The sequence below is a fragment of the Oratosquilla oratoria genome, chromosome 8 (assembly GCF_046742065.1).
Source record: "Oratosquilla oratoria isolate Oo_2021 chromosome 8, ASM4674206v1, whole genome shotgun sequence".
Taxonomy (NCBI): domain Eukaryota; kingdom Metazoa; phylum Arthropoda; class Malacostraca; order Stomatopoda; family Squillidae; genus Oratosquilla; species Oratosquilla oratoria.
This window is the reverse complement of record NC_134784.1, coordinates 71553706-71575734: the sequence shown is the minus strand read 5'-3', so window position 1 is coordinate 71575734 and position 22029 is coordinate 71553706. Positions and strand designations below refer to the sequence as shown.

At 39.8% G+C, this 22029-nt stretch overlaps 1 protein-coding gene across 4 annotated transcripts in view; it reads left to right on the top strand.

Annotated features, from left to right (window-relative positions):
* The window catches only part of TBC1D5 (TBC1 domain family member 5), a 53607-nt gene that overhangs the window by 9703 nt on the left and 21875 nt on the right, over window positions 1-22029 (top strand). For 3 of the 4 annotated variants that reach the window (XM_076189399.1, XM_076189396.1, XM_076189397.1), the window contains exons 6-12: window positions 2627-2797; window positions 7211-7299; window positions 9997-10014; window positions 12395-12445; window positions 12627-12747; window positions 13134-13261; window positions 21491-21633. In XM_076189399.1, the coding sequence (XP_076045514.1) occupies window positions 2627-2797; window positions 7211-7299; window positions 9997-10014; window positions 12395-12445; window positions 12627-12747; window positions 13134-13261; window positions 21491-21633 (721 nt within the window). The remainder of the gene's footprint in view (window positions 1-2626; window positions 2798-7210; window positions 7300-9996; window positions 10015-12394; window positions 12446-12626; window positions 12748-13133; window positions 13262-21490; window positions 21634-22029) is intronic. The other variant, XM_076189398.1, reaches the window with a different exon arrangement.

Genomic DNA, 22029 nt, shown 5'->3' with positions numbered 1-22029 from the left:
TTGTCTTTGAACCATTTTAGTATGTACCATTCTATTGTTGATTTTTTTTTTTTTTTTTTTTAAGAATGAAATGAAGGTAAATGTGAGTGTGGTAGGTAGAAGTTTAGAGTTAGTGGGTGAGGGAGGATGGATATGGGAAGTGAACCAATTGTTGTTTGCAGATGACATTGTGCTTGCGACTGATTCTGACGAGAAATTGAATCAGTGGGTATAGAAGGGTGTGCAAAAGGAGAAGCTTGAGAGTAAATGTGGGCAAAAGTGATGAGATGTATAATGAATGATGATGGTGGCAGGTTTAATGTTGGGTATTGGCTGCATGTTATTGTGAGGTTAAAATCTGAGGTATTGGCTACATGTTATTGTGAGGTTAAAATCTGCTCTGTATCATGCAGCTGACAGTCTATATGGGGTGCCACTACAGACCAGAGTCACACATAATAGAGAAATGATGCTGCTTTATTACACTGTGATTGTCCCTATGTTAACCTCTTCATTCTGGGGCACATCGCACGTCTGGCAGCATTAGCTGCCCGACGTGCGATGTTGCGTCATAATAATTGCATTATAAAAAATAAAGTCAGTGCTCAATAGTTCGTTCTCTTTCACCCGTGTATTTTGATAACCATAGAAAATTGATGAAGCCAGTTTAGAGAGAATGGAGATTACGTAGGTACGACTACAATAAATATAATCAAGATGCCGACGTCGGCATCATCGAGTACCCACTTGCTCCTCATGCCGCCTACATAGGCATCACTGTATGGAAGTGGTTAATGTGCCCTCCCACGCTTAATACTGGCCTGTACCACTTCTATGAATATACATTTCCTTTTTTGCCAAACCCTGTGGTAGGGGAGAAAGAATACTGCCACAAAGTGTTACCACTTGAGTTGTAAAAGGCAACAAAAACAGGACAGGGATAGGAGTAGGCATCATACTCTTTGTAGCCCCAAAGGGGACATTCCTTAAAAAAAAACAAAAAAAAAAACATAAGAAGGTCTGGAAAGAGTTTTCCAACCAGAGCCATAAGGTTTGGGTCTTTTAATGTGTGTGAGTGTAGTACAGATGAGAGTAAAAGGGAAGAGATAGGTAGTATGTTTGTGAGAAGAAAAATGTATGTGTTGGCATTGAGTGAAACTAAGTTAAAAGGGAGGGGTGAATTTGAGTATGAGATTGTAGTGAGGAGGGTGTTAGGAGTGAAGAGAGGACAAGGGAGATAAGGGGTGGCTATATTAGCAAGTGAAGAGCTAGGTAAGTGTGTGGTGGAGTGGAAGGAGGTTTCTTCAAGGTTAATGTGGATGAAGGTGAAACTGGGGAGATGTGGGTCTTTGTGAGTGTGCATGGGCATGGTAGTGAGAAGAATGTAGAAGAAAGGGAGGGTTTTTGGATAGATCTAAATGAGTGTTTAGAGGGTTTAGGGAGAAATGTCAGTGTAGTGGTATTGGAAGATCTCAATGCTAGAGTAGGAGATGAACCAATAGATGGAGTGGTTGGGAAGTTTGGAGTGCCAGGAAAAAATTGTAGTGGAGTGTTGATGGTGGTGATGTGTCTAGAAAGAGAATTGATAATAGCTAACACAGTGTTTAGAAAAAAAAGTTGAGCATAAGTACACATGGAACAACACATCCATCCTTCATCACACAAACATACTGCCTATCTCTTCCCTTTTAATCTCATCTGTACCACATCCACACACATTAAAATCCCCAACCCTTAGGGTTGTAGTTGGAAAACTCCCCCCAGACCCTCTTATGACTTTGCTTGTTTTTAGGAATGTTCCCTCTGGGGCTACAGAGAGAAGGATGTTTAGTCCTATCCCCATCCCATTTTTGTTGCCTTTTATAACTCAAGTGGGAGCACTTGGTGGCATTATTCTTTTCCCACACCATAGGGTTTGGCAAAATAAGAAAATGAATATTCAGAGAAGTGGTACAGGACAGTAACAAGAGTGGGGGGACAGCATAATGGAGGGACAGTTGTAGTATAATAAAAGTATCATTTCTCTATGAATAGAGATTTCCTCTACTACAGACAAAATATGTGTGGCTCTGGTCCATAGGACGCCCCAAATAGACCCTAAAGTATCAGCTGCATGCTACTGAGCAGCTTTTAACCCCACAATAAAATGCAACCAATACCCTAGACGGGGTGCAGCCAATACCACAGATAGGGTATTGAAATAGGTGATGAAATAGCAGGGGTAAACCAACTTTGGCAATAGGAACCTGCTGTGGGAGTAGTGTTTCACAGTAGTTCCTTCAACCAAAGGAGTGTGGTGGAGGACAAAGCTGACCCTTTATCTATGAGGTCCTGAGATGGAAGGGATATCAAATGGATTTCATTTTATATGAGACGAGTGTGTGCTTTGACTCAGCTGCTTGTTAGGTGGAAAGGGGGTTTGGTATGTATGTGGTTGGTTTAACATTACAATCTGACCCTTTTCAGGAGGCTAGGATGGTGCTCCCTACAGAGGACTTTGTAATGTGGAGTTTAATGAACCATGCTCTTGATTCAGCTTAGCCAGTGGCAGAGTTTGAACCACCATCCCCTTGAGTTTTGCTGCAAGTAATCCGCTCAGCCAGCAGCCTTTACAATAACAATCTTACTGTACTCTTTACTTTTTCAGAGTCCATGGAATCGATATTTTGAAGATTCCCAGTTGAAGCAAATGATTCGTCAAGATGTGATTCGTACTTTTCCTGAAGTGGAATTTTTCCAGTCTCCACGAATTAGAGATATGATGGTCACAATTCTGTTTTGCTTTGCTAGAGAATATCCTCACATATCATATAAACAGGTATGTGGTAGCATTTATTTGTGTTTATTTATTTATTTATGTATTTGTGCTTTTTTTTTTATTTGGTGACATGGGTTTGTATTTTGGCGTACTTCATTATACTGAACAGCTTAAAGGGACATTCTTGTCTGCCCTGTATATTTCTTAAGTGGAAGGATGGGGGTTGCCATGCAATGAAGCTATCTATATACCAAGGGCTTTTTTTCTCTAATGAAGGAGGTAGCTAATTTAAAAGGGATGCACCAGCTCCCGTTAATTCCACTCCCTCTCTTTCCCCCCTGTCATCTTAGCCCTTTATGGATAAAGGATCATCCTAATCTCCTACCCATTGCCCTGGGTCAGCAGCAATGCAGCAAGACAGTACATCCACAGCAAGGCTGCTTCACTTAATCAGTGATGCCACCCCCCTCCCTCCTCTGTCCCCTCATGCAGGAAATGTAGAAGACCGGGAGAGGTTCCTTTGGGAAAAACTGCAATAAAAGCAGTTATGAAAATAACTGGTTTACCTCTACTGCTTCTTTGCATAGATATGGCAGGAGGGGTGAATGGCTTCAGCTGGGCCCTGCTATAGAAGTGCTACATCTTGCCACATTGCCTCTGACCCATGTAGTGTGGTGAGGGACAAGAATGACTTTATCCACAAGATGCTAAGATGGGAAGGAGAACAAAGGGTTCTTAGATGGGTTTAGGGTGGGTGGGTGTATACTATGGCTTGGTCATCTCCCTCATAATGAGGAAAAGGCCATTTGATATAAGTATGTAACAGTGAATGATGTTTAAGACAATATTGTATGTTATTTTCATAATTGCTTTTATTGTATTTTTTTTTATATAGGCTTTAATTTTTCATATTTCAATGTGTCTACAGTCGTAATGTCATTAGACATAGTACTGTATCTTGCTGCATTGCTTCTTAACTGGGCAGTGGGCAGGAGACAGGGATGACCCTTTATCCATGAGGAGCTAAGATGAGAGGGAAACGGTGGAGGGTGGATGGGAGTGGAATGGGTGGGAGTAGGTATTTGCCTTGACTGGGTACCTCCCTTGAGAGATGGAAGAAGCCCTAGGTATATTGATAGATAGTTTGCAGAATCATAGATTACTAACTCTGTAAAACCATTCTTTCAGTTGTGTGATTACTGGGCACTTAAGAATTCTAAAAACAAGATGCTGTAATGATTATAATTTATTTTATATTATTTGTTTTTTTGTTATCATTTGTCTGTTTGATTCTCATTTATCATTAGTTATATGTCAATTTATTATTATTTACTATTTACCTCTTTGTTTATTATCTAACTATATCCATGCATTTATTTATGTATTTTATTTGTTATTTCCATTATTGTAGTTTTTATTTATTAGACCAAAAGGTCTCCTGTCGGCATGCTCCGCCTTTGTAATCCTTTGTAACAAGGAACAGAGTATCATGAAATCAAGATGTAAATGTGAAGATAATCAACCAGTCAATCTCTTACATGTTATATTGCATTTACCTTATTGTAATATACTGGAAAGGAGCAGCATTCATTGGGTCCTATTATTCTCAAATTTTCTAACATACCTAGACTCAAATTGACGTACACTTCCAACTTAATCTGTATCCATGATTTCCAATTATCATATTTAAAGTTAAATTCATGTGTTGTTTGAGCTTGGCCTATATCACCCAAGCTATACCATATATTTATGCATCTATATGGAAAACTATATTTCTTCATATCCTTTAGACATGTGGTCCTTCTTAATTTGCTCTCATGACCTATTAAAGCTCTCTCATCTTTAATCTTGCGACACTGCTTCTGACCCAGGGCAGTGGACAAGGTGCAGGGATGACCCGTCATCTAGGAGGTGCAAAGATGGGAGGGAGGGTGGAGGGGTGTGGAGTATTTTCAGGGATGGAATGGGTGGGAATGATTTTATGCCTTTTCCTTTTTGGCTACCTCCCTAGTAAGGGGAAAAAAGCCTTGGTATATGTATGTATGTACGTATGTATCTTTAATCAGGAGATCTCTTTTGTTAGTGCAATGTATCCCTGTTAGTGACCTGAACACTGTATTCATATCACCTCTTTCTCTTCAATCTTTTCAAAGTTGGCAGACCCACTACTTTTAGTCTTTCCTCACATGGTCTGTTTGCCAATCTGGGGACCAGTTTAATTGCAGCCCTTTATATTCTCTCAATCTTGCTTATACCCTTCACTTTGTGGGGACCATACTACATACCAAGGGCTTTTTCCCCCTTACAAGGGAGGTAGGCAAAGTCAAAAGGATAAATCCACTCCCACCCATTTCATCCCCACACACTCCACTCCCATTCAACACCTCTCCCTCCACTGTCCTGGGTTGGAAGCAATGCAGCAAGACACAGCACATCCACAGCAAGGCTGCTTCATTTAATTGGTGACCCCCCCCCCCCCTCTCCATCCCCTCATGCAGAATTTACCAGAGACAGTCCTACCTAAAGATAATATCAAAGTAGTACCATGAGGCCTAGACCTCCAGCATATCCCATCTTCATCTCCAACAACCACTCCATCAAAAGATTCTCCTATCTCTTCTCTTCCAACTCCACCTACTGCTCTTCCTAGATACATCTTATGCAAGAAGCCACTATATAAGATCATATCTTTTAGGTGAACATAATTGTATCTACTTTCCTCATGTTATTAGATTTATGTAAATATTATTGAGTTTTGAGCAAATTGCTGAGGACAGCGACTGATAACTGGACAGAACACTGTTGGAAGAAGATATATTACACATCACAGGATGTCACACTACTAGAAGATAGATATCAAGCATACGATGTTGTGAATGTTGCTGCAGCAGCACCAAGCAGCTGTTGAGTGTCAGGTACTGTATCACCAGAACCCGACCAGAGGCCACTTAACTGTGATTAGGCTGACCTGACCTTGACCCTCAGGAACACCTGGTCCGCCAACAATACGACCATTGGGAAGTGTACATCCACAGAAGGAATTATCCTTATATTTTATTTTTCACCATGTATGATTAAAATATGCCATGTCCTTTCTATGTATCATAATTGTAAATATTTTTATTTATCATAGAGTGTATTGAGTGAGGATAGGATGAGGGAGGTAAGGGGTGGCTATACTAGTAAGTGAAGAGATAGGTAAGCATGTGGTGGAGTGGAAGGAGGTTTCTTATAGGTTAATGTGGATAAATGTGAAACTGGGAAGGGAGATGTGGGTCTTTGTAAGCACATATCGCTCATTCATTTCAACAATGACATAACTCAAAAATTGAAGATTTTGAGTTATTTATACCACTGAATTTGCCATTTTCTATATTTGTGGTAAGAACGCCATAACTCTAGTAGCAAAACTGGCCGCTATATGTCGCTGAAGGCAATAACGTCATAATTCCAAATTTGTTTTTCAAATAGGCACAAAGCATGTTTATAATAAATGTATTTTTTAATATGAGATGTTATGTACTACATTTAATCATGAAATGAAAATTCATTGCTAAATACCTCATTTAAAAGTTCCATGGGAGACTGTATTACATAATTAAAAGTTTATTTTGCTTCTCCTGAAAAGTAGCATTTTTTTAATTATGTCAGTGTTGAAATGAATGAGCGATATGGTCCTGGTAGAGAAGAGCGTGATTGTGCCAACAGCACAAAGAGAAAAAGTTTGAATATGTTTGAGATGAAATGTTTGAGAAGTATGGTAGGGGTTACAAAGCTGGATAGAGTGAGAAATGAGGAGGTGAAGAAGAGAGCTGGGGTGGAAAAGGAGATCACAGGTGGGGCTGATGAAAGAATATTGGGATGGTTTGGACACATGGAAAGAATGAGTGAAGAAAGATTAACGAGTAAAAGAGGTGTGGAAGGCAGAGGTAGATGGAATGAACTTGAGGGGACGACCAAGGATGAGATGGATGGATGGGTTGAAAGGGGCAATGAGCAAGTAAGGGAGAAGGTAGGAGATAGGGGTGTAAGGAGAATGGCTATTTATAGATGATACTGTGATGCAAGGAAGGGAGGGAGTAGGGGATGTTGGGGGGGGGGGTTAGGGATTCTCCCCTTCTCTTTTTCTGCATGAAGGGATGAAGACCGGGGGGGGGGGGTGTTGCTGATTAAGTAAAGTGGCTTTGCTGTGGATACACTGTCTTGCTGCATTGTTTCTGACCCAGGGCAGTATGAGAGATACAGGGATGACCCGTCATCCACAAGGAGCTAAGATGAGGTGGAAGAAAGGCTGGTAGATGAGGGTGGGAGCAGGTGTATGCATTTTGACTTGGCTACCTCCCTGGTAAGGGGTAAAAACCCCTGGTATATAGATATAGTCATATTAATTGTATGAGCAAAATATTTTTTTTTTTATAAAATTGAATATTTCTGAAGGAACTTCTTTGGTAATAGACATGTGGTATTTTCCAGGGCATGCATGAGATCCTGGCTCCACTCATTTTTGTCATTCATTGTGACCACCAAGCCCATCAGCATGCATATGAAATGAAACCAACATCGTGAGTATTGTATCTATCAAGTTTTTTTTTCACAATTTTTTTTTCACTTTTTTTTTATATATATATATATATATATATACACATTAATTTATGATTTTGTATTGCACTTGTGTGCACGTGTGTACGGGAGTGCACTAGTGCTTGTGTGTAGTTTCAAGTCATAAGCCACTACAAACAAGGCAATCCATTCCCTTTATGCCTCCATTATTTTGTATATTTACCTAATTGTACGTACATATATCAAAAGGCCTCTTCCCCCCTTTTATGGCTCTTTGTGGACGATGGGGTCTTTCCTACCTCTTGCCCACTGCCTGGATCAGAAGCAATTCAACAAGACATAGGACCTCCACAACAGGGCCCAACAGCTGAAGCTGGGGCACCCCCACTGCTTCATTACATGGCATCTCTTCAGTGTCTACTCACAAATAATTAGAGAAGACAAGAACAAATCCCTTTCAGCCATGTCAGTTGTCAATTGTCAATTCACAATCAGTCCAGTCACAACCACTCCCTTGGAGATGTCTCATGCCTTTTCCCTTTTTGGCTGAATAGACATTCCCATTTACTTGAGGCTCTCTTTACACCATCCATCCTTCTTATTCTTTGTCTTCTTCCTTCTGCCTTCCACACACGCACACACACTTTTTTTTTTTTTTTGCATGTCTTTCCTCAATGGTTTTTTTCGTGTAACCAAACTATCTTTCATCAACTCTTCTTTTCAACTTTTTTCCTACTCTACCCTTTTCCTCACTTCCTCATTGCTCACTCTATCTATTCATATAAACACCCACCATAGTTCTTAGATACTTCATCTCACACACATTTAAACTTCTTTTATATTCCATTAAATTCCAAGTCTTTGCCCCATACAATGTTGTGGGCACAATCACACCTTTCTTTTTCAGTCCATCTCTAAATACCTATTTCTCATGACCTTTTTCATTCCCTCAAGATATTACTTGCATCCCACACTCCAGTTTATCTCCATCTCCACTCTATTCTCTGCTACATGTCTATGTATCTATCTATATACATAGGGCTTTTCCCTCTTATAAGGGAGGTAGCCAAGTCAAAGTCACATATCTACTTCCTCCCATTCCACTCCCATCCACCACCCTTTCCTCCCTCTCATCTTAGCTCCTCATGGATGATAGATCATCCCAGTATCCTGCTGACTACCCTGGGTTGGAAGCATCATAGCAAGATGCAGTACATCCACAGCAAGGCCACTTCTCTTAATCAGCAATCCCCCCTCTCTGTCCCCTCGTACAGAAAAAGAGAAGACGGCGAGGAGAAGTCCCTTCAAGCTGTATCAAAATATAATTCAAACATAACCACTCTCTACTTCCCACCATTCCTTAGCCTCTCCTTTCCTTGTATCTGTATACAGCTATTTTTCACTCACCCCTATCTCTTGCCTTCTCCCTTCTTCTACATATACTCCTAATTATTTGAAACTCTCCACTTCCTTTAGCCTTTCTCCTAAACTTACCTCACACTCACTACCACCCTCACCCCTTGTACATCTCATGACATTACTGGATGGTTTGGACACATGGAAAGAATGAGTGAAGAAAGACTAGTAAAAGAGGTGTGGAAGGAGTGAACATGAGGGGTCGACCTAGGATGAGATGGATGGATGGGGTAAAAGGGGCATTGGGAAAGAGGGGAATGTCTGTTGAGGAAGGACAGAAGAAGACAGAAGACAGGAGTGAATGGAGAATGGTTGTATATGGATGATGCTGTGATACATGAGGTGGAATGGGAGGGGGATGGGGGGTGAGGAAGAAATAATTTGACACAGCATGAAGGGATTTCTCCCCGTCTTCTCCTTTTCTGCATGAGGGGACAGAGAGGGGGGGTCACTGATTTAATGAAGTGGCCTTGCTGTGGATGTGTTGTGTCTTGTGACACTACTTCTGACCCAGGGCAGTGGGCAAGATGCAGGGATGACCCATCATCCAGGAAGTGCCAAGATAAGAAGGAGGGAAGAAGGTGGAGGGGAGTGGAATGCAATAGGGATGGAATGGGTGGGAGTGGTTTTTATGCCCTCGTTTTTTAGCTCCCTTCCTTATAAGGGGGAAAAAGCCTTTGGTGTATGTATGTATGTACAATTTACAAGAAAATAGCAACATTTTTGGGTCTCATTATTTCCATCTCTCAAATTTTGCTTTATTTATTTATCTGATTTTATCTTGTTTGTTTATTTTTTGAAAGGTAAGTTTGTTGATATCCTTCAGGATTTTGTGTTATTTAATTTATTTTTTTCAATGGCCTCAAGTCACTTTCCCATCTCAAATAATGTCCACATTTCTCATTTTTTCTGAATCCAGCAATCATGTCAACCCTCTTCTTTCTTCTCTTCTCTGATGTGACAAAGCCCAGTTTTTCTAACCTTTCTTATATGTTCAATTTGTTAGACTGGATATCCGCATGTATATATGTGTGTGCTTAATATTTCTTTGTAGATCAGTGTATTGTGTATTTGTATACAAGTGTATTTGTGCCAGTTGATATGATTTTTTTTTCTTGCTTGTAATGTTGAAATATAATTACAAAGCTCAAGGGTAAAAGCAAAAACTTTCAATAGTTTATCTTTGATTTGTTCATGGTGAAAATCTTGATCACATTTGTCCTGCTTGAAATACTCCTGTTAATCCAACGATGTAATCTTACTCTTGTTCTCTTGATACGTAGGTTTCCAGGATTACATCTGTAAGTTACTTATACCTTATCAAAGTGGCTTTTAGGGTAGAATTATGTAGTGATCAGTTTTGGAATATTATTTATATTCAAATGTGATGTCCACAATGCTCTCATGTTATGATTGTGTGTATAAATATGTCTGACTATATGAATATGTGTATATATGCATGCATATATGAATATATATTTTGTTTGCAGTGTCTTTTGCCATGAAGAGGTTTCCCAATTCAGTCATCAATGGTGGGTTTATGCACCCCCCCCCCTCTGAAAAAAAAGTGTGTGAATGTGTGTACAGTACTACCTTTCATTAACGGACGTTAATTAGCTGTGTTTGCGGTGTTTTTGCTGTGTTTTCGGTGTTTTTGGTGCTGTTGTTTAGTGCTGTGCAATCACTATGCCACCCAAAAACCACTCCAAATCAACGGGTTATTCACATCAACGGACACCGTTACCCCCCTTTTAGTCTGTTAATGAGAGGTAGTACTGTATATAAGTAAGTTTGGGACTGGTTCCCTAGCCTTTCTTAGTCTATCAATCTGTTGCCTTGGATATCTCTTGCTGGAACCTGACCACTCCATGTAATCCAGCTACAGCTACCAGGTTAAGATTGGTGGAACATGAGCACCTGTGGGGGGTCCTGTATCATGTGGCTGAAGAAAGAGCTCCCACTTATGCACTACACTTGGGAATCCACCAATAAGTACCAATCAATGTACTCCAAGAACAGTCCATCTCCACACAGAGGTGTGGCCCTGAAGAGCTGGTACCAGCCTCTCACAAAATAAGACCTATTAGAACAGAAATAGATTTCCTTCATCTTTTATTCTCACTGAGACCAGTGGTACTTGCATGTGATGGTCCTGTGACATGGATGTTGGAGAGAATGTCTTCCCTGGTGCCTGTGTTCACAACCCACCAACTCTCCCTCCATTTGGAGGTGAAACTCCAAGATGGTGTAATGACTATCATTTATTTTATATTATTTGTTTATTTGTTTTGTTGTCATTTGTCCGTTTATTATTATTTGTTTGATTCTCATTTATTATTAGTTATGTCAATTTATTATTATTTACTATTTACCTGTTTATTATCTAACTATACCTATGCATTTATGTATTTTATTATTTACATTATTATAGTTTTTATTTGTTCATTTATTTATTTATCATTATGATTTTTTTTGCATCCGACCTAGATATGGACCAAAAGGTCTCCTGTTGGCATGCTCCGCCTTTGTAATCCTTTGTAATACTTGGTCTCCAGACTGGATTCAAGGTCTCTCTCTCTTTGTCAGCTTCAACTCCGTCAGTAGTCATTTATGAGGTACCTTGTCAAAAGGTTTCTCCAAATCTAAATATATGCAATCCACCCAACCATCTCTCTTTTAATACATCAACTCTTAAGTGAAACCTTGACAAGAGTGATACACTTGATCTTCCATTTCTGAAACTGTTTACTTGAATGTTAATTTTTTTCAAGGTGGTTAATGCACCTGTGTTTCACAATCCTGTAATAATGATCATTGTTACCTTGAATTTCATCAACTGAAAACTTACCCCACAGTAGCTGGCAACAGTACCTGGTTCCTTCCATAGATATCTCTAGGAAAAAAAAACTTGAACTGTTGTTTGTGTTGCATTAATGTGGGACTATGTATATCAAAAGAAACGGTGAGGACTAAGCCTTTATTAGTATGATATTTCACTCGTTAGAGCTTCATGAAGTCTATTTATATACCATGGGCTTCTTTCCCTCTTATAAGGGGGGTAGCCTGTCAAGGTATGCACCTACTACCTATTCCACTCCTGTCCACCCTCCATTGTTTCCTTCTCATCTTGGCTCCTCTTGGACAAAGGGTCATCCATGTTTTCTGCCCACTGTCAGGCTTGGAAGCAATGCAGCAAGACAGCACATCCACAGCATGGAGTGCATCATACTAATAAAAACTCTATCCACGTGTTTCTTTTGATAGAATTTTTGGCAGCTGCCAGTTGCATACAAACTTTCTACACCAACAGCTGAAAATAGTAGAATAGGAACAGTTGCTGGTTGTCAAATCTCATTGCATAGAAATGTGGATGAAATTTGGATTAAGTTGATAGAGATTTTGGGTCTAGGCTGGAGATTTGTGCACCTCCAGACAGAGGGGAGGGAGTTCATGGGTTTCTGAAAATGGGCAGCAAGGAAATGATTCTCTCTGCCATCCAACTTGCAGGACCACTACCAGGTACCTATCATTGGTCTCTCATAACCCTAACATACAATCATACTGGTCAGAGACACTGGTGTAATTGAAGAGTTTCTCTGTTCTTCTTTGTGTATATATATAATTTTCTTATTTTCATGTGTGTGATCATGAATATAAAACCATTGATTTCTTTATTTGCAGAGATCTTTTACAAGAGTTGATGGATGAAGTTTATCTTGAACATGATGCTTAGTAAGTATTTTCTTCAAAAGTTATTTCTTATCTGTGAAGAAAATGTCATGTCTTCCAGTTTAATGTATTCTACAGTAAATGAGTGCACTTTTGAAAGCATCTTTTTTGTTTTTAATAATTTAGAGGGTTTTATGTAGATAATAGTTGTGCAGTATTGGTAAGTCTTTTTAAATATTTACAGTATCATGTTTGAGGCTGTAATGAAAGAGCTAGAACTATGGTATGTTGTACCAGATCTAAACCAATCACAGCATTCCATTCGCCACTCCATAATCAATGCTCGGCCCTTTGCTCAGCCACAAGTAAGTTATTTTTTTCTATTGTTTTCATCTTGTACCCTCTCATTGGCTTGGCATTTGGGAGTGTATGATTTTCAGGTATACTATTCTAAGTTCTGAAATGTCAAATTGTATCAGCAAATGTTACTGATGCATAAAACAAAAAAGTTTGCAAAAGTATTACATGTTGGAGGTAATATTTTTTTTTCTAATTCTAAAAGGACTTTCAATTGTTATTTTGTAAGTTGTATAGACACAAGAATTTACACTTGTACATATACCTTATAAAGAGGATGGTCAAGTCAGAGCATACACCCAACCGATACCAGTCCTACACATAGCATAAGGAATGCCATAATGGCAAAGATAAAATTCTTTATTTTGTTCATATTTGCTATTTCGTTTTTCAGGACATAGGCCCTACTAATGTCCTGGTGCAGAAGTTGACAAGTATTCACGATAACCAGGTGAAGCGTTTTGAGCCAGACATTTATACACATCTTACCAAATTAGAAATTCCTCCACAGATATATGGCATGTAAGTATATGTAGAGCTTTGTGACCTTAAGGTTCACAATGCTTGATTGTATTTGTATTTTGTAACCAATAATTAGGGCTTCTGTCCTTTGGGACAGTGTTGCATCAGAGAGGTGAAGTTATAGAAATGGTAGGGATTTCTCCCTGTCTGCTCTTTTTTCTATATGAGGGGGAGGAGAGAGTGGGGTTGTTGATTAAGTGAAGCAGCCTTGCTGTGGATTTACTGTGTCTTGCTGCATTGTGTTTGACCCATGGCAATTGGTGGATGCAGGGATGACCTGTTATCCAAGAGGAGCTGAAATGGGATGGGTGGAGGGGAGTCGAATGGGTGGGAGTAGGTAAGTGCCTCTGACTTGGCTACCTCCCTTATAAAGGGGAAAAAGCTCTTGGTATATACATACATATACCAAGGCTTTTTCCCACTTACAAGGGAGGTAGCCAAAAAGGAAAAGGCATAAAATCATTCCCACCCATTCCATCCCTGAATACACTCCACACCCCTCCACCCTCCCTCTCATCTTAGCACCTCCTGGATGACGGGTCATCCCTGCCCTTGTCCACTGCCCTGGGTCAGAAGCAGTGTCGCAGATAGCAGAAAAGAGGAGTTGTAGAGATTATCAGCATTCTTCTTTGGGGATTAGTTTCCAGTCATAAAAGAATTCTGTGAATGGTCTGTAAGGGGTATCACAATGCTTTGTTGTTTGAACTGTATTTACCTAATTGTAGTTTACAGGAAAGGAGCAATGTTCGTCGTGGAACGTCTCCTATTCTCTAATTTTCTAACATACCTAGACTTAAAATCATGTATGGTTCTGACTTAATCTATATCTTTGATTTCCAGTTATCATATTTAAATGTGAACTCGTGTATTGTTTGAGTTTGGGTTATATCACCTTCTAAGCTATTCCACATATTCATACACCTATATGGAAAATAGATGTATATAAGCTACTGTGTTTCTAGAGCATATGATATTTCAGAACTTGCACATCTTAACCAAGGGAATATTTTTGTTGTAAATGGTTTCAAGAATACAGTGGAACCTCGGTTTTTTTTTATTAATCCATTCAAAATAGTCTGATGAAAACTGAATATACAAAAACTAAAGTAATACTTCCCATAAAAGATAATGTAAATCCAGTTGATCTGTTCCAGACACCCAAAAATATTAACAAAAAATACATTTCATAGAGAATAACCATAGTTTTACATACAAAAAACAAAAAGAAAAATAATGAAATTGATAAATGGACATTTAACATCACTTATACCCTTATTGAAGACTCTTGTTGGCATATGAAAGGTGGAGAGGAGGGGAGAGGGAAGAGGAAAGGTTATTGTTTGAAAGGGGAATCCCCCCCCTCCATAAAGACTTCAGGTATCAATGTCCTATCTGGGGATACTTCCCTATCCAGGGTTACTTCTCTTTTTTGTCTTTTACTGGCACTACGACCAGCTTGAGAATTGATGGACCCCTTTTGCATAAAAACTCTGTCCAGAGAGGTCTGTTTCTGGTGTCTCTTTAAGACTTGCCTAAAATGGGACAAGGTATTGTCATTAAACATATTGCAGACATGGCTTGCAACAGCTTTGTTAGGGTGACACATTTTCCACAAAAATATGCAACTCACTCCACTTTGCACACGTCCTTAATCACTGAAAAAGGCACATTCTCCCCTCCCTCTTCCTCCTCCTCTGAAGCAATATCCTCAGCTGGCATCAATTGCTGTTTCAGTTGAAGGTCTTCCAGCTCTTCAGTAGTTAACTCTTCTCTGTGGTTGGGCACCAACTCTTTCGCATCCTGGTGACTCACATCCAACCCCATGGACTTCCCCAGGCCCTTGCAGAGGGGGGGGTGCTGGGGAAGCCTGAGCACTGGTCCTTTTGCCCTGTGCCCCAAAAGTGCCCTTCACAAAAATATATATAAATGAATGAAAAATTATTTCTCACAGGCTTTTTCCATTTTCTTACCATTCAGAAATTATAATGTGGAAAATGGTGTTGCACCCTACCGGATAGTTGCCAAATACGAATAATACAAAAGAGTGAAGTGCCCAATTTCCTGCCCAAAGCACCTGCCCCTTGCAATGTCTGTGCACGTTACCGGACTTCCCCAAAGGCACAATAAATTCCACAACAGGCAGAGAGTCATCAGGGCCAGCCTCAATCCTTTCAAAATCCTTCATGAAGACACATTCTGGCCACAATATTCTCTAAGCATAGTTCATTGTCATGGAAGTCAGTCCCTGCCAAGTCTTATACAATTCAAGATAATGAAGCGATTCCTCCTGAAGTCTTAGGGTCAATTCTGTATCTGAGGTAATTTTAAAGCACCTTTGAAGCAGTGCTTTGGTGTAGAGTTTTTTGAAGTTTGAAATGTCCTGCTGGTCTATGGACTGGATAAAAGGAGTTTTATTAGGGGAAGAACTTCACTGTGATGAAACTAAACTCTTCCGACAATTGGCCTTCCAAGCCTGGAGGATGAGCAGGAGTATTGTCCATTACCAGGAGGTACTTGAGTGGCAATTGATTTTCCAGGAGGTATTTCTTCACACTTGGACAAAACACTTCATTAACCCATACAAGGGAGTAGCTAAAACACAGATATAATCCACTCGCACCCATTCCATCCCCATATACTCCATTCCCATCCACCACCCTCCTTCTTATCTTGGCTCCTCCTGGATGATGGGTCATCCCTGCATTTGGCCCACTGCCCTGGATCAGAAGCATTGTTGCAAGACACAGGAGATCCACAGCAAGGCCATTTCATTAAATCTACAAACCCCCCTCTCCATCACCTCATACAGAAATGGAGAAAACGGAGAAATCCCTTCGGGCCATGTCAATTTATTTCTGACACATATTCCCTCACCCCCCCATCTCCCACCCACTCCCTTTCATGCATGACAGCATCATCCATACACAACCATTCTCTATTCACCCCTATATTCTGTCCTCTCCCGTCCTTCCTCAACAGACATTCCCCTCTTTCCCAATGCCCCTTTTACCCTATCCATCCATCTCATGCTTGGTCGTCCCCTCATGTTCACTCCTTCTACCTCTGCCTTCCACACCTCTTTTACTAATCTTTCTTCACTCATTCTTTCCATGTGTCCAAATCATCCCAATACAGTAGACCCTCGTTTTACGCGGGGGTTAGGGACCGGGAACCCCTGCGTAAAACGAAAATCCGTGTAAAATTCCGCCACTGAAGGAGATATACCAAAACAATCATTAGAACCCTAATAATTTTATTTCCACAATGAATTGCCATATTGAACAAAATAATACAATAGAAAAATAGGAAAACAATACAATACAAACAAAAGAACAAGAAAAAACAGTGCATGAAATGAATATATGTAGAAGGGGTAGTAGTCTAGGTAGCAGTCTAGTCGGACTCGGCATCAAAATTAGCTGGACCACCACGTTTCTGTATAAACATGGTGATGGGCAATTGTACTCGGCGCTTTTTCATGTCCTGCAAAACGGCTTTGTAGGGCGCCATAACACTGTCGATGCCATTCTGCGCCGCAATTGCCATCACCATGGATGTGTCAGTCTCATAAATGGCAGCCTTGAGAGCGGAGGCCTGTCGTATCAAGGCTGCCAATGAGTCCAAAGTTAATCCTTCCTGTGGCTGGCTTTCTTCTTCAACATTGCCCTTCTCCTCCTCCTCCTCCTCACTGGCCGACTGGACGAGTTCCACCAGTTCCTCCTCAGACTGCATGGCCACGAACCAGTTCCCGAACCTCTTCTTCCTCCATATCTGCAAATCCTTCACCGCCAACTTCCTTTGCTAAGGCTACAGTCTTAACCCAAAAATCCGCGTAAATTCAAAACCGCGCATAAAAAATCCGCGTAAAACGAGGGTCTACTGTACTTTCATCAACCCTATCTCCCAATTCCCTTTCCACCCTCTGTTCTCCTCCTTGCCTCCTTGTCTCTCTCTTTATCCAGCCTAGTAACCTCTATCATATTCTCAGACACCTCATCTATAAGTCTTGTACAAACTAGACACTGCATGATACAAAGATGGGATACCACAAGCATAGCTCCCCTTCCTGTAAGATACTAGGTAAATACTAGGTAAATACATTCAAACTCCTCTCCTCTTCTCTTATGATCCATGTTTCTGCCCCATGCAGTGCTGTCGGCACAATCACTCCTTCACATAATCTCTTAGCATCCACTCCCAAATGTCTATTTCTCGTTACACTTTTTAATCCCCCAAGGCATTTACTTGCTTCTCTCAATCTACATTCTACCTCCATCTCCACTCTTCCCTTTCCCTTCACATTTGCATCCAAGTATCTAAAGCTATCCACTTCCTCCACCCTCCCTTAATACCCACTTCCAGTCTGCTGCTACTTTCTCCCCCTGTACATCTCATCATCTTTTACTCACATTTATCTTCAACTTCCATCTTTCGCACACCTTCCCAAACTCTGTCACTAACTTCCTCAATCCCTCCTCTGATCCTATTACAAGCACAGTGTTGTCAGCAAAGAACAACTGGCTTATCTCCCATTTTTCTCCATTTTCTTAAACAATTTCTAATCCCTGACCCATTACCCTTGGATTTACCTCTCGCACCACCTCATCCATGTATATATTGAACAGCCAGGGCGATATAACACATCCCTGGCAAAGTCCCACTTTAACCTAAAACCACTCGCTCTCTCCATTTCCGATTCTAACACAAGCTCTACCATTGTAAAAACTCCTGACTTCTCTTGAAAGCTTTCCTCCTCTCCCATATATCTGCAATACCACCCTCTGTGCCTTCCTCTCTACTTTGTCATAAGCCTTTTCCAAATCCATAAAGGCCCAAAAAACATCCTTACCTTTTCCTAAAGCTTTCTCATATGTCTTACCACAAAAATCTGATCCACACAACCCCTACATGTCCTAAACCCACACTGTTCTTTGCCAATTACTCTCTCTGTTCCTCTCCCAATCCTTTCAATCAAAACCCTCCCATAAGCCTTTCCAACTACACTTAACAAACTGATCCCTCTGAAACTACTACTCTCACATTTGTCCTCTTTTCCCTTGTAAAGCTGAACTATACAGCCACTCCTCCAGTCCTATGGTACTCTACCCTCTCTTAAACAAAAATTAACTAACCTCACCAGCCAGTCCACCATCATTGTACCTCCTTTTTCTTAGATATTCTGCACGACACCCATCCAACCCAGGTGATTTACCTGCTTTCATCTTAACAACTGCCTTCACTTAATTTTTCCTTATTTCTCCTCCATTTTCCACACTCATCGCTGTCATTTTCTTAGCACTTCCCACTGCATCTACTTTTCCCTCCCTATCCTCCTTCACATTTAGCAATTCCCGAAAATACTCTGCCCATCTTCCTCTTAATGCCTTCTCTTCCATTATCATCTCTCCATCTGCACCTTTTACCTTTTCTTCTCTACTTGATTTGCCTCCTCTTCCTCTCTTAATTTCTTTCCAAAAATCTTTTTGTTTTCAAAATTTGTCATACTTTTACCTCATTTCACATCTGCTCTCCTCTTTGCCTCCTTTATCTTTTGCTTTATTTCTTTTCTCTTTTCTTTGTACTTCTCATATGATTCCCTTGTCCTGTTTTGTAACCATTCTGTGAATGCTCGTTTCTTCTCATCTGCAACTTTCTTTGCTTCCTCATCCCACCACTAACTACCCTTCTTTCTACTTTCTCCTATCCTGCTTGTTCCATACACTATATTCCCACACCTTGTGACTCCCTCCTTGAAACATCCTCATTCCTCTTCCACTCCTAGTTCTACTCCATCCTTCACTCCTCCCACTCTTCTCTCAGCTTCTTCTTGTACTCCTTCTCCTTTTCTTTCTCATTTAAGCAGTTCACTTTGAGCACCTCCCTACCTTCTGCTCTTTTTTCTTTTTCTCCATCTATTCTCTTCTCTCAACTTACCTTCCACCAAATAATGATCTGATACTCCCCACTCTTTCCTTAGAACATGTACATCCTTAACTCTTCCTACTATTCTCCTGGTTACCACTATATAGTCCATTAATGTTCCATCTACCACCCTTCCATCCACCACCATGTGTACTTAAGCTTGACTTTCTTCCTAAACACTGTATTTGCTATCATCAACTCTCTAGACCAGCGTTTCTCAACCAGGGTTCTGCAAAAGGTTATTGTAATAATGTAATTTAGACATCATCATATCTAACCTATTATTACAATGAAAATAGAATGAGAAAGATATGGTATATGTGTTTTTTTTTTTTTTGTGCAGGGGTTTCTTGAGACATGCAATTTATTTTAAAGGTTACGCAAGGGTAAAAGGTTGAGAAACGCTGCTATAGACACATCTCCAGCATCAACTCTCCCCTACAGTTTTTTCCTGAAACTCCATACTTCCCAACCACATCGTCTATTGGTTAATTTCTTACGCTAGCATTAAGGTCTCCCTATACCACTACATTGACATTTCTTCCTAAACCCCTTATGCACTCATTGACCCACTCAAGAAATTTTTTCCTTGTGACCCATACTTTATTGTTAGCCTTTCACATCACACACAATTTACTCTTGATGGCTGTTTTTCTTAAACGCTCATGGATTTTCAGTGATACAGCTGTAATATCTTTACTTTGAAATCCCCACCAGCCTTACCACAGAACCTATCATTCATAGGCTTGTGTCCTGGCAGTGCCTTTTCCTCCTGCATGATGTAGGTCTCCTATGGTATTTTTTCTCAAAAGAGGTCTATTTCATCACAAATGAAGACTTGTTTGTGGGAGGGAATCCTGCAGCCTCTATGTACTCCTTGAATTCATCACTGAATTCTTTGGTCCCATGTTTGTCCGAACTTGCAGCCTTGCTGTGCCTTACCACACTTTGTATGCCAGTTCACTTCTTGAATTTGATGAACCAGCCTCTGCTGGCCTTGAATTCACTAACAGCAGCATTTATTCCATGCATTTTCTTTGCAAGACCTGTATGCAACAGCCTTAACTTTTCGCAAGTTATTGCATCAGAAACACTATCTCCCACTGACTGTTTTTCTTTGATTCACACCAACAACAACTTCTCAACATATTCGATTGTTTACAATCTCTTGTTTCTTGATTTCTTTTTTTCTTTGTCAGGATGGAAGGGATTGTTGATGCAGACTTTCCATACATCCTGGTGAGATTGGCCATGCGTATGCCACTTTCATGCTTAGCTATGAGCTCTTGAATTCTGTCATGTTACTCTCTTTCTTTATCAAAGAACTGGCACTGAATTTTCTTTTATCCCATTGTGGCTTATTTAGCAGTCTCACTCAATAAACAGTGGATTATTATGAAATGTTTTGGATAAATGAATGGTGTGATCCTCACTCGACGAGAAACAAAGGCAGACTGAGCCACAAATGCATGGGATGCTTTGTGCGGGCACTTGATTCCAGGAAACGAGTGGCCAAGTCACATATGGGCTGGCAGACAAGTTTGATATGGACCATTTTCAACTGTACAAACACAGAGTGGATGTACGAAAATTGGGACAAAATTTTGACTAGGGCACGTGAAAACCAAGGTTTGACTGTATTTAAGAACTCTGAATATTTATGTATATAAGAATTTGGTTGAGTATAACCAGTGCTTGTATCCTTGGGGACAACATTGCACTGAAGAGGTAGTCATAGAAGTCGTAATGGAGAGATTTAAGAAAGGTAGCAGAAAGGAGTGATAATAGAAATTAGTGGTTTGCATTTTTCTTTAGTGGATGTTAGTGTTCAGTCATAAAAGAATTCTTTGTGACTAGCCCATATATAGGGATGTTATTACAACCCCTAAAATCTTAATTGCATGAAAATTATGCAACCAGTACCCCATATGGGTTGTATAAATATAATCCCGCAAAAAATAGACCTTCACATTCAACAGTGACTATTTTCTGTTAGATTGCAGTAGATATTAAAGTAATGCCACGTGTGTGTGTATATTTATATATATATATATATATATATGTGTGTGTGTGTGTGTATGTATGTATGTATATATATATATGTATGTATATATATGTATGTATATATATATGTATGTATATATATATATATATATATATATATGTATGTATATATATATATGTATGTATATATATATATATATATATATATATATGTATATATAATATATATATATATATATATATATATATGTATATGTATATATGTACAATTATTATAATTATTATTTTTTCTTTTTCAACCAGTCGATGGCTGCGGCTTCTTTTTGGTCGGGAGTTCCCATTGCAAGACCTCTTGGTTGTGTGGGACGCTATATTTGCCGATGGGAAGTCTTTTCCTCTTGTAGATTTTTTGACAGTTGCCATGTTGTCATATATCAGAGAACCAAGTAAGTTCCAATTATTTATATGCAATATATATAATGAATGTGTCACATTTAGTTACAACTAAGAATTATTTTAATACTCTGAAGCAGTAGGTGACTGTGGCTTGAAGACTGTTACCAGCAAGTGTGGGGTTCCAGGTCTCCCATCAGTGAAGCTGTAGACAATTATTATTCCAATGCTATCCATTTTTCGGTTACTCGCTTGTTGCTTTATGTTTTGCTGTTCAAAAACCCACAACCCCACACCTGCTGGTAATTATTCTTGGGCCCTCCTGTAGATCTCTTTGGGAAGAAACCTTATGCTGATGTCTGAGTTAGTCTGGGACTGTTTCTGTATCATCAACTGAAAGTAGCAGAGGTTGGGGAGCATATGATGTTGATAGAGATTGTGGGCTTAGT